The sequence below is a fragment of the Danio rerio genome, chromosome 21 (genome assembly GCF_052040795.2).
Source record: "Danio rerio strain M-AB ecotype USA chromosome 21, GRCz13ab, whole genome shotgun sequence".
Taxonomy (NCBI): Eukaryota; Metazoa; Chordata; class Actinopteri; order Cypriniformes; family Danionidae; genus Danio; species Danio rerio.
In genome coordinates this window covers 44,937,095-44,950,987 of record NC_141041.1, presented here as the reverse complement: position 1 = coordinate 44,950,987, position 13,893 = coordinate 44,937,095, and the positions used below count along the sequence as shown (strand labels likewise).

At 34.9% G+C, this 13,893-nt stretch overlaps 1 protein-coding gene across 1 annotated transcript; it reads right to left on the bottom strand.

Annotated features, from left to right (window-relative positions):
* Window positions 1-1,208: 1,208 nt before the first annotated feature.
* On the bottom strand, window positions 1,209-13,893 carry serpinf2a (serpin peptidase inhibitor, clade F (alpha-2 antiplasmin, pigment epithelium derived factor), member 2a). Its single transcript, XM_087301812.1, has 8 exons — window positions 13,244-13,893; window positions 11,426-11,497; window positions 10,205-10,397; window positions 7,665-7,808; window positions 7,368-7,556; window positions 6,858-7,000; window positions 5,233-5,437; window positions 1,209-1,959 (listed from the first exon to the last, which is right to left on the bottom strand). The coding sequence occupies exons 2-8, from the start codon at window positions 11,480-11,482 to the stop codon at window positions 1,517-1,519; spliced, it is 1,374 nt and encodes a 457-aa protein (XP_087157938.1). The 5' UTR covers window positions 11,483-11,497; window positions 13,244-13,893; the 3' UTR covers window positions 1,209-1,516.

Below are 13,893 nucleotides of genomic sequence, written 5' to 3'. Positions count from 1 at the left end.
TGGAGATTAACAAAGGATGGGTTGATAAGACCTCAAAATACACAAACACTGCTCTTCAATTCAATATATACGAAAATGTTTTTCAACACATTTCTAATTATAATAGTTTTAATAACTCATTTCTAACAACTGATTTATTTTATCTTTGCAAGTTATTGTTTAACAATGGTTTGTTCCGACTACCGAAAAAATATATAGCCTAGCTTAAAGTGGCTAATGATTGTGACCTTAAAATGATGTTTAAAAATTTTTAAACTGCTTTTATTCAAGCAGAAATCAAACAAAAAAGACTTTCTGCAGAATAAATATTTAAAATAGGGGATATATTTAAAAAGACAAAAAAAATTAAAAGGGGGTTTAATAATTCTGATTGCACATTGCCCCCTTTTGATTTTTTTTCTTTTTTTAATATTTCCCAAATGATTTTTAACAAAGCAAGGAAATTTGTACAGTATGTCTGATAATATTTTTTTCTTCTGGAGGAAGTCTTATTTGTTTTATTTAATTTTATTGATTGATTTTATTCGGCTAGAATAAAAGCAGTTTAAAAAAAAATAAAAAATTTTGGGACAAAATTATTAGCCCCTTTAAGCTTTTATTTTTTTCAATAGTCTACAAAACAAACCACCGTTATACAATTACTTGCCTAATTACCCTAACCTGCCTAGTTCACCTTATTAACCTAGTTAAGCCTTTAAATGTCACTTTAAACTGTACAGAAGTGTCTTGAAAAATATCAAGTAAAATATTATTTACTGTCATCATGGCAAAGATAAAATACATCAGTTATTAGAATTAGGTTTATATATTTATTTATTTATTTATTTATTTATTTATTTATTTATTTATTTATTTATTTATTTATTTATTTATTTATTTATTTGTTTGTTTGTTTATTTATTTATTTTTGTTGCCACTCTCTCTGGTAAAATTATTATCTATTATTTACTCTCTGATAAAATTATCTTTACAAGCATCATGGGCATCCACAAGTAAATACTGTGTATGAATATAAAAATATATTTATTCTCTTGGATAAAAAAGTTTTAGCTTCAAAAACTTATTGTTGAGCTCTATTACAAAATTCTCTTGAATACCTGATTCTAATTGGTCTGTAATGTGGTCAGAAATATGGTGTGCTTTCATTGAAGCCGAATGGATGTTTACTACTTCAAGATCACCACAAAATAATTTACACTCAATCCATCTTTTCTTGACCATATTTATTTGGCATACAGCCATGTAACACCTGAGAAAAGGCAGTTAACTGATCATTAAAATGAACCCATGTCAAGGTCCTGGATGAGGTTATTTTGCAAAAGAGACCCTTTGACTGTACATTTTCCCTTACATATTCTTTGGGGAAGATGCCATTGAACAGCCTTTTTCATTTATATCAAACTAAATATGGCACCTGTAAATCACAGAGCAAGCCATGATTAGCAATTTACAAACAGAAAAGTATGTAGGCCTTCTGTACATGAACAGGTAACATAAACTGATCGATCATCTCCTCTTAGTTACCCTCCTCCATCTCCTGATGCCCAAGGAACTGCTGAGGAACTGTTTCCTTCCACATATTTAGCATGTAGCTTAGCATGTTTTGATGCGGACCATCATTAAGTGTCCCATCACTCATGGGGTCTTTGCTTGACTTCCTGGTGCTTTCAGTTTCAGTTTTTGGGTCATCACTTTGTTCCGTCTTCGCTCCAGGGTTAGGGTTAGTGACTATACCCAGGAATAGTGGTGTGTAAGAGGTATCATCCACCAGGGCAAAGATGAAGGGCATGTTGACAGAAAAGAAAGATATGGTGCGCACTAAAGTGAAAGAGGTCGCAGCTGAAGCTTCAGCCCCCTCCTCGCTCAGCTCCATGTTCGAAGCGTGTTGTACACCCGAAACCACTAATGGACCTGGTGCTATCCTGGATAAATCCGGTCCGGTAAACAGAAAGCCCAGACCTTGATAAAAGAGAAAAGGGTATGTTTATTATTATTTTTATTAATTTTATTATTATTTATGCAACCCAGGCTCATTCTGAAAACATACTGTAGACTATAAGTTTCTAGAGGCTGCAAAGTGTCCTGGGAGGTAAGGATATTTTGCAGTTTTTGTTTTTGCGAATTCAATTAAATTAAATTAAATTCATCTTTATTTCTATAGTGCTTTTACAATGTAGATAATGTCAAAGCAGCTTCATATAGAAGTGCATATTATATTGAAACAGTGTAGTTCAGTTTTCAGTGTTTAAGTTCAGTTTAGTTTAGCTCAGTTCAGTGTGGTTTAATAATCATTACTGAGAGTCAAATACTGAAGAGCAAATCCATCGATGCGCAGCTCTACAGATCCCGAACCATGCAAGCCAGTAGCAACACTGGCGAGGAAAAAATTTCACTAATTGGCAAAAGTTACGAATTAAAAGACCTCGAGAGAAACCAGGCTCAGTTGGGCACGACCATTTCTCCTCTGGCCAAACATCTTGTGCAGAACTGTTGTCTAGGTGCCGGAGGCTGGAAGCAGGACCTCAGTGAAGACTTGTCTGTCCCTGGAGCATCACAGGAATCCACGAGAGGCCGCTGTTTGCTCTTTTTCATATCTAAAATAACTCTCGTGAGTGCCATTCGTGCTCGCTGCTCTTGCTTAACCTCACCAGAGGCCGCTATTGACTGACTGACTGACTGACTGTCTGACTAACAGAATGACTGACTGGCTGATCGACCCACCCTCCTCCTTGCCTAAACCCAACCAATTTTATCGATTGACCCACCCTCCCACTTCCCTAAACCCAACCAACAATTTACAAAAGCAGTCCAGAAAAAAAGCCAGAAAAAAAAGATTTTAACCCAGTTTTCGGATTTTACCACATTTTCACCGTTGTTTACTTCTATATTTTATTTTTTTGGATTCTATTTTTGTCTTACCTGCTTTCTGGAACCGTTCGTCCCCGGATTCGAACCACATCGTCATGGTCAGGGGCGGACTAGCCAAAGGGAGTAACAGGACAGTCATCTGGCCTGTCACCGTGAGTCTGGCCTGACTTTTTAAAAAACATTGCACCTCTCCATAAACATCGTTGCCATACGTACCTCTGGCTACATAATTCTCGGTGTCCAGAAACATACAGTACATAGGACTACGTATTCAGAATGACCCTGTGTTGCATTTATAAAAATTTTACAACAACATTAACTGACTTTACTTGACCCTTGTAAGATTTTACCACATGCTTAATGTCACAGTCATACTATAAGAATAAGTGAAGTGGGCATCAAAATTAGAGAACATAAATTATTGTGGCTTAGAGAAACATTACAAATACAACTTCTGAAGAATACTGCAGTCAGAAATGAGAAGTAAGTGTACAGTCCCTTACATTTAATGACTTCACCATCAGTGTTTCCTCTAGGTTTTTTTTCAGCTGAGACGGCTGGCCATTTTTTACACAGATCTACCAACTACCTATGGCGTTATTTCAATGACAAATGTTTTGAGCATGCCAATCTCTTTGCTTGCTCGCTGATTTCCTCTGTTTGTGCACAAAACTTCTTGCACGCCCTCAAATATACGCTGCTCAAGCGCATTTTCTTGTGCGCTCTAAAATAAACGATTTAGAGCGCATATTTATTGAGTATGTCTCCAACATTTATAAGATTCACTAGGAATATTTCTGAATGTCTCCAATAGACCTACAGAGGGGCAATAATGCGTCCTGAAGTAAAGTCTTGAAGTTAAGTGAAACGGATTTTAATACGTTTTGGTACGATTATAACCCGCTATTAAAAAACACGACTAAATGTTTTGAATGAGATGCTTTAATGTAGCCATGTTGGGATGAACTTTGGTGTGGCGTGGCCATGGAAGAATGAGTGTAGCAGAAACCATGACCATATCTGGGGCCACAAGGCATCTCTAATCTCTCACAGGACATCACTGGTCTCTCACAGACATCACTTGCTTTCACAGACATCACTAGACTCTCATAAACATCACTGGATTCTCACAGACATCAGTGTCTCTGGCTGCTCTGATCTTGATCTGCTTTCCTACACTCTCTTCCACAGTTCAGCCTGTACTTTTTTTTAGCAATTTCTTTGCCACTAAAATCTTTAGCTTCTCGCTGCTCTCTCGTTTTCTCATTGGTTCACCAGGTAGGACATTGTCAATGTGTTTTTCAGTCAGAACATTTTCACACAGCATGGTTTTGAATCGCTGACAGGTACAGATATTATGCGTGATAAATTTTTAATTTGCTCTGGTGATATGTCAATGATTCTCTCAGGTCATGTCTATAGACATTTCTTGTCTATATTTTAAAAACTGTCATTGAGTGGAAATCACGACTAAAATTTTGCAGTGTGACGTCTGGATTACCTCAAAATTTGACTGTAACTATGACCTCAATTTTACTGTAATTTAGTAGATTGCACTGATATACAGTGTGTGTGTGTGTATATATATATATATATATATATATATATATATATATATATATATATATATATATATATATATAAACATACACTGTAAAAAATGGCTGTGACTTCAACGGTAAAAAACTGTAAAAATGCTACAGTACAAATCCGTAACCTGGTTAACGGTATGTTTCCTTAATATAAACGGCAAATAACCGTAAATTGACTTTCCCAGAATTCCCTGCATGGCACATCACTTTTTATGCCTTTTTTTGACATTAATATGGATCTTTTTAGTTGTTTCTCCATCAGTTATGTGCATTAGAGATTTATGTTACATCTAATGTTGATAAACAATGTTTATTTCATGACTTTAATTTTATGCGTTTTACCCTACTGGTGTTTAGTAGCTGTGTGAATGACACTGAGCAACTTCTATATGCTGATAGTCTTTTCTGCTTTTGGGAAAAGTTGATTGTGATGAGGATTGGCTCATTATGTAACTTCCTCATCACCTCCTGCATATGGATGTGCTAATGTGTCTAACTGTGTAACTAAACAGATGTTGGTCATTCAAAATACAGACATATTATTTCTATAAATTAATAAAATACGGTAGTTCACCGTAAAAATTAGAAATTACTTTTACGGTTTGTACCGTGTTTTTTACGGTAAAGTACTGGCAACCACAGCTGCCAGTTTTTTTACCGTAAATTTTACAGATTTATATATATATATATATATATATATATATATATATATATATATATATATATATATATATATATATATATATATTGTTTTTTAATTTTTTTATCTTACCCATGCTTGTGAGTGCTTGTCGCAGATCTTGCTTGTACTCAAGTTTGAATTTGGGTAATGTCACATGCATGGACCTCTCTCTTGGAAAACGTGCATACATGTCTGATATGTTGAGCTTGGCAGCCACGTTTGACAGATTTTCATGTTGTAGCCTTGGCATTATCACCAGAAGACTCATGTTTCCTCGAAAAGGTAACCTTGCAACCTAAGAGCAGTAGGGAAGAAGATCAAACCAAATTAAAAACATTAAACCAGTTATTTAGCTACAAGCTCCCGCACTGTAAAAATGGTTTTGTTGTTTAAACTTAAAATGTTAGTGTTTAGGCTGCCTTTAAAGTTTACTTCATTTAAAAGTTATCTTAACTCGGGTTAAATTTAAGAGGATTTGACAATACAAGTGTAATTCATGTCGACTAAGATAAGTCAAATTAAACAGATAGGTTGTTGTTTGATAAGAAGGATGTTGATAGGACTTTTCAATCTAAGTGTAATGGACATGGTTTAAGTTTAGTGAACTTAAATATTGAAGTTGTCTCGCATTCACAAACACAATACAGCCTATTTAGTTATTTTCAATTCACCTATACATCTATACATTTCTGTTTAACGAAGAGCAGATTTTTTCAACACATTTCTAAACATAATAGTTTAAATAACTCATTTCTAGTAACTGATTTCTTTTATCTTTGCCATGATGACAGTAAATAATATTTTAGATATTTTTTCGAGAAACTTCTTTACCGCTTAAAATGACATTTAAAGGCTCAGCTAGGTTAATTAGGTTAACAAGACAGGTTAGGGTAATTGGGCAAGTTATTGTATAACGATGGTTTGTTCTGTAGACTATCAAAATATATATATATAGCTGAAAGGGGCTAATAATTCTGACCTTAAATTAGTGTTTAAAAAATTATAAACTGCATTTATTTCAGCCAAAATAAAACAAATAGAAGGAAGAAAGAAAAAAAAATATTATCAGGCATACTTTGAAAACTTCCTAGCTCTGTTAAGTGAAGTTTTTCAAACTAATTTCGAGAGGAGCACGTGATATAACTGACTGCAGCTGGCCGCCTATCTACACTCATTAGTTAGCCAATCAGATCTATTCTAACTCACTATAAGTAGCCTAGCTAGACATTACTCCCTTATCTTCGTTTTCCGAAGAAACCCCCCATCCACCCCCTTTCTCCTCCTTTCCTCCTTCACAAAAGGGGAGCTCTCGAGAACCACCTGATCTCATACTCCCCTCACATGCTCTATGGACCTGGTGGGAGCCCTGGGCTCAACTATCTCCGAGCTCAGGGTTCTCTCGCGGGACAGCATGCCAAACCTGCTAACAGTTGTCAAGCAATATCTAAGTGTGAACTCTTGAAACATCATTTGGGAAATATTTAAAAAAAAAAAAAAAATCAAAAGGGGGCTAATAACTGTATATAACTGTTCATGTCTCACTATTTTTTTTAAAAGTGTAATAAGTTCAGCCAAATAAAACTTATGATAGAAAAGTTATATCAACACATTCACTCCAGAATAACTTAACTCAAAGTGTTTAGTGGTGGCAACTAATTGGCGCAAATTATTGTTTAAAGTGGAGACAAATTTGACTGTTTAAAAAGCTATCTTACCTGTGTGCCATCTGTTCTGTCTACGAACATGCTTAGTGGATATTGGGATCCCATCATCATATCCACTTTTACCGAGGTTTTTCTGTCAATGTGGAAGATATTCTCTTTAGTGTACTTGGAATTAAAGCGGGATTGCCACTCTCCTGGAGGTAAGTAACAACATGTATATTTGATTATTTAGCACAAAAACCTGAATTCTTCTTCCATTCATTTTCACTCCTTTTTCATTTATCGGTCCAAATCCATAAAAAATATATATATATATATATATATATATATATATATATATATATATATTAATAAAAAGTTTTAAAATAACAACTTATAAAAAACATCCCATAATGTAAATAAGTTGTCATTTATTAAGAATATGTCAATAACTCAATTTTGAGAAATATGTCACATATAACCTTTTTATTCAAAGGTGACGAAATTATTCTGGGCAATAATTTTGTTGACCCTCAAAGTAAGTGTTATATCTAAGTAAAGACAGTTAAAATACAGACAAACCTTTAAAGTGAATGGCGTTTATCAGCATCAGCACAACATTTGGTGGAAGACTTGACATAAAGTTGGTTATCTGACCGTTGGTGGTTTCCTCCACCCATCTATTTACATCTTCAATGGAAGTCAGTTGTGCAGATTCGGATTTGTACAAGTTCAAAGCTCTGTCCACAAAGTCTGGGTTCACCGTATAACCTTCTCAAAGAAAAACACTACTACAAAATCTACAAAAACACAAGTAACCTCAAAAGCCAAATCTAAACACGATTATCCAGGTATAGCCTGAAAAAAACAAAACCTCACCTGGTACGAGGTACAGACGAGATGCCATCTTGACAGCTTTGGCTGTTAGTTGTTCTTGAAGACAGCTTAAGGTTTCGTGAAAATGTGGCAGCTCTTTTGCATGAAGGACTTCCAACAACTTCTCTTCTGTATTGTTCCTTGCACCTAATGATTTAAAGTTAACAAATGAAAACAACATAGCATGCACACTAGTGGTGAGGCTACATTAGGTTGATACTGGCCAACCCAGAATAACAGCTGGTTTAGTTAATTAAATCAAATGAGACATAATGGTGCAAAGAAAAATCTGAAGCTGTACACACGTTAAAACTTAAGTAATAAGATCCTGGCAAATAATTGCAGATCTTCCGACTGTATTTATCTGTGCTTTGGTGAATAATTATTGCAAGAGCTATTAATCCAATCCAATTGCTGTCCCACTGTAAAAAAAAGACTCCGATTGGTCTTTATTCATCGTCCCTGTCCAATATAACCACCCACCCACCATATCTCAGTTTCATTTTCATTGAACTTCCCAACATTTATAAAAGACATTCCCAAATAGAAATCCGATATATGGCAATAGGTGCAAATTACATATAAGACATGTTTACATTTGGATTTCGCCTATATAAAATGTCATATTTGCAACATATATCGTCACCTTAGAAATATAAGGTTCTAGCTGACATTTTTTGTCAAAATTGAGTTATTTACATATTCTTATTTAATTACAACTTTTTTACATTAGAGGATGTTTTTTTATTAGTTGTTTACATTTTAGGATTTTTTATTTACAAAAACAAATATTACACACATACTGTTTGCTATGGAATGCAACAACTATGAAGCTCATTATCTCAAAAACATTCTGAACGCAGATAGAACCTTATTAAAAAACATTGGAATTGCATGGTTAATACATAGTCAAGCCTGAAATTATTCATAATCCTGGTGGTTACTTTTATTCAACCAGCAATTTTTGAATTTTTTGGTTAATTCTTTCACATAATAAAAGGGGTGAAGAACTGGGGTGCATTTCCTAAACAACAACGTAAATTGCGACTGAACTACCATAATACGATGCATCATTTTTTAAAGGAACAACATAGTGATGAGTGTTTTCCAAAACCGTAGTTGCTTTGTTGCAGATCCATTGTTTGAGCTTCGGAGATGTAATGTAAATTCTGCTTTTAATTAATAGGTTACCTTTAGCTTTCGTCATGAGCCACGGCTGCATTCAAAATGGCATAAATGATTTTAAAGTACACTACAAATGAAATGCGATTGTCAATATGAAGATTGCTAAAACTGAACTGTAAAAAATATTTGGAAAGCAAATTACACATAAGAGAAATGACTTTAATGTTCTTTTTTACCATTCCAAAATGTTGGAAAGTTTGAAAGGAATAGGGAACAGGGGATAACTGGGAATAGAACACAACCTGGAACTATGCTTCTAACTACAGCTCCAGATGTGTAGTTGCAAGCATACAAGTTGGCGACGCAGTTTGAGAATGTCCCTCATTTGGAAAACACCAGATCAATGAACTATGTTTGTAACAATGGAACTTGTGACGTTAGTTGTCTAACAATGGTCTTTGGAAATGCACCCCTGGTTAGCAGACAAAAAAACATTAATGTATTGCAGTGGCCTAGCCAGTTGCCTGACTTAAATACAATTACAAATCTGTAAAGGGAGCTAAAAAATGAGGGTGATGGTTAGTAGACCCTCTAACCTGAAAGAGTTAAAGCTCATTGCTAAAATTGTTTTACACTGTGGATGCCCTTCCAGCCACAACCCAGTACAACCTCCAGTGCTTGCAAACACAAGCACACTCTCCCATTCACACACTATGGTGAATTTAGTTTATCCTATTCAACTGCTGCATGTCTTTGGACTATAGGAAAACTGAAACACCTGGAGGAAATCCAGATAGGGGAGTACATGCAAACTCCACACAAAAGGGCCTCTTGGCCTAGCTAGGAGTCAAACCAGTGACTTTCTTGCTGTAATACAATATAATACAATCCCGATAACTACTTAACCACCATACTGCTATGCAGGGGCACCGCTGGCTGCCGCGGGCCCTACAACAACTATTCACAGACAAAAGTGAAGAGTGGAGGGAGAGGAGGGTAGGTTGCAAACAAAAATAAAGATCAAGGGGAGGGGGCGGGTGTTTTGGGTGAGGCAGGGGTCGTGGACAAAAGTGAAGAGCGGGGTGGGGGGCGGGGATAGGAGTTGCAGGGGGTAGGGGGGATAAGGTGGTTGTCAGGGGTCCCTATAATAATATCTCTTTAATATCTCTAGGCCCCCCGAATTGGGTGGGCCCTTAGAATCTTACAAACTTTCGCCCCCTAGCAGCGCCCCTGCTGCCATCGTAATTATCATTAATTGGAGTAAAGGCATAAACATCTTAAGCATTAACCCTAACCTTTGATCACTGTTTTTTGCCCAAAGTGTAAACATGAATGAACCTACAACAACAATGTCCACTCACCACTTGCTTACTATATATGTATGCTTTTTCCATTTCTTCGTGTGTGTGTATACTCACCCAAAGCAAGCTCAGCAAGTGCAAGAGAAACACTCAGAGGTGATATGATTATATTTGGTTGTTCAGAGCCAGGCTGTAGTTTTTCTAGAAGCGTCAGTCCCAGTTTAGCCACTGCAGCACCAACTGCTCGCTGAGACTCCAGACCTAAGACATCATTGCATTTCTCTTTAGCATCACCTGTTTCATTTGATGCCTGGAAGGACGGAAGCACCAGAAGTTTTCAAAAAAGAAGACTTTTAAAGGTTTTTTTTAGAAATGAAACAGTCAACTACAGAGCTTTGCTTACTACCCAGCATCATTCTATGAACCCTGGATAAAGGGGCTTTAGGTTTAAAACTGTACATCGTTTACGCAAGATAGGCTCATTCTGAAAACGTACTCCAATATACATTTCTGGAGATCCCAAATTAGGTAGCCAGAGGAATGTTTGGCTGCATGTCATCTTTAAAATGAATGCTATGGGGTGGTATGACGTCATTCATTTTTTGCACTAGCAGCTGACCGATTACCTCCGTATGGATGGATTTTCTGCTGTTACCAGTTTGTCCAGTGGCTCGCCACATATGTTAGAGGATTTGAGACGCAGAGTGGAGTTGATCGAGATGACAGGGTTTGAGTCCAGTAAAGAATGGTTCCAGAATGCAGGTAAGGCAAAAACAAAAGCCAAAAAATAAAATAAAATAAACAAATAATATAAACATACTAAATAACAGGGTGAGAATGTCATAAAATCTGAAAACATGGTAAATATCAGGCTGCCGCAAGGGGTTCTTTTTTTCTGGATTGCTTTTAAAAACACTTGGGTTCAGGGAAGGTTGTGGGCACTGGTCAATTGGTGCTTTTTAAAACACTATCGGTTGGGTTTAGGAGGGAAGGAGGAGGGTGGGCCAGTCGATCTGTCAAGTCAGTCAGGCAGTCAGTTGACAGTGGCCTCTGGTGGATTTACGCAAGAAGAGCAGGCGTGAATGGAAATTTGAGATTCAAAAAGCATACACAGCTGTCTCTGGTGGATTTGCGAAAACAAAAACTGCAAAAAACATAGCTCCTGTGACATATTTGGCTCTCCCCAGAAATTTATATACTGTAGGGTATGTAATCAAAATGTGCCTGGGTTGCATCTACCTGCAGTTAATATTTAAAAAATGGGTTAAGTGTTGTGAGAAAAGCCCTTATGTAGATGCACAAGATCTGGAAAATCTATATTATCTCAGAGTTTCTTACCAACAGTCCAAAATTAAAGGAAAATGGCAATATAAGCACTAAAAGGTAGTGCTTCATGTTCTTACTGCTGGCCTGAAACACACAAAAACAAAATAATCAATATAAATTTTTACACATAGACAGACTCTTACAAATGAAGGTTTTTATTAGCATTGAGGGTTCTGACATTAGTGAAACTTTCTCATTCCACAAAATGTGCTTTAAAGTGGTAACAAAAATAAATAAATATATATATATATATATATATATATATATATATATATATATATATATATATATATATATATATATATATATATATATATATATAAATTTTTTTTTTTGTATGAATCTGAAAAAAATAGTGCTACAAAGAACTGAATGGTTCTTCTATGAAAACCTCTTTTTGGTTCCTTCTGGGACCTTTATTTAAAAAGGATATTTATTTGCAAGGGAGTAATCAGTGGTGTAAAGTACTTAAGTAAATACTAGCTAGTTATTGTGCTTAAATATATTTTTGGCTACTTTTACTAAGTTTACTAAAGATTTTAGCGAATTTAACTGTCTGCTTGATTACATGTTTGAGTGAGTAGGCAGTCCCAATTCATATTAAGTTGCCTTAACTAATTTGTACTTAGATCAAAATCTAAGGCACTTAAGAACACTTGCAAAACACGTTTGGTGCTAGTGAGATGTAAGGTTAGGGAGAGGATTGCATGTATGGATAGGTTTAAGCCTGGTGTTATGGTCTAAGGTATGGTGAACAGTGTAATTATACTGTAATGTAAACACACAGGTATTTAATCAAGCACACAGTAGGTACAATGTAAAAAAAAAAACATGCATTTACACAATAATTACATTGTAACAACTATTAATTTCAGTGAAGATGAATTAGTTAAGTCCACTTAATAGAAATTATTTTGTATTGTAAGGAATATGTCTTTAATCATGGCTATCAGGTACTCTTTAAGCCTCAGATAATAATTAATAACTGTGGTGGTGATGTGCCATGTATTATTATAGTTTTTCATTAGAAAGTCATTGTATACGTTATTCAAGAGCAGTTCCAGGAATGGTCAAAGATGAACAAAGGTAAAGTTCCCACCCCCTATAATGCAATGTCACCCCAAAATTACATAAAAAAGTTACAATACATAAATAAATGGCAACTGAATGCCACAACCTTTTTCGTGATGTGCGTGTATCAACATTGTGCTAAGGTTTCTACATTGATTTGATAATTCTACATTGATAATTCTTACAAATTAATAGTATTCAGTTGGCATCTGGCTTTTAGCATGCGCTGCAGCATGAATAATTTGTATTTATTTACTGTGTTTTTTGCATTTTTTTTTTCATTTCAGCTTTAGCTTTTTATTATTTATACTTAATTATATTTAGAGATTTAAATACTTTGAATGTTGTTTTTGTTGATTTGTTTTATTAAAAGTTCCACAGACACAACAACATAACACATCGAAAGTGATTTAGGAGAAAGTAAAATGTGATTTTAGCAACTACAGAAATATATATTTTTTGTTGTTGTTGTTGAACAGAAAACATGCTATTAGACATGTGACACAGAGGAAAATGTTTCTTTTTTTTTATTATATTGCCTAAATGGTTTAAGAATAAACAAAATAAATACACAATTTAACATAATTATGTCAACTCAAAAACAAAAAGCACGGTTTAGAAATCTTCTGCCATGTGTGCCTTTACTTCAGGTGATTTATGAATATGAAACCGATTACCTGCAAAATTCAGGCTCTAAATTAAAAACCTTAAAAGAATGATGCAAATAACCAATATATATATATCAAAAAATAAACTTACCAAACCAAATTTTGACAAGAAAGTGGAGATAAATAGAGAGAGAGTGAATGATGTAGGTCCAGAACAGACGACTAGAGTACAACTGCGCTGTTAGTTAATGTTTCATCATTGCTTGACTTGTGTCACCATTTAGTTTTAAATGTAAATATAAATATATGTGATCCTGGGTCAAGAAGCCCACCACCAAAACAGAGACTTTTCAGGTTATGTCAGAAATCTAAAAGTGCAACTAATTTGAAAAGAACTTGCAAACAATAATTTTGTAAACATTAAGTAAACAGTTTGTTGAAGGAGGTTGCTTTAAAGGAGATAAACATCATTGAAAATTAACCATATTTTATTTAGAGGTAAAGGAAATAGCAAAAAGGTTGTTTGTAACACAGAATAATCATCTTTATATCCTAACTAAAAACAATAAAGAATAAAAAAAATCCTTATTAAATTGACATCAAACAAATAACTAACTTTGACAATCTTTTGTGTTAGTAATACCCATTTAAAAACTAGCTATTTACTGTAAGTGCAAAGTTTGCATGATGGTGTTAGAGAATCATCCTATTGCAATTATACTACTGGAATTTAAAATGTTTGCAAGCAGTTTGAAAGGGCTTAAATGGAGTTTATTTGTCCAGTGTACCCTGGCCTGTTCC

What these genes read in the sequence shown, in the direction of transcription:
- serpinf2a (XM_087301812.1), bottom strand. Translation starts at nt 11,482, where the DNA reads ATGAAGCACTACCTTTTAGTGCTTATATTGCCATTTTCCTTTAATTTT. An exon ending in CCTTTAATTTTGGACTGTTG is followed by an intron (nt 10,398 to 11,425) that starts GTAAGAAACTCT and finishes CCGTCCTTCCAG; the next exon opens with GCATCAAATGAAACAGGTGA. An exon ending in ACAAGCACTCACAAGCATGG is followed by an intron (nt 1,960 to 5,232) that starts GTAAGATAAAAA and finishes TCTTTTATCAAG; the next exon opens with GTCTGGGCTTTCTGTTTACC.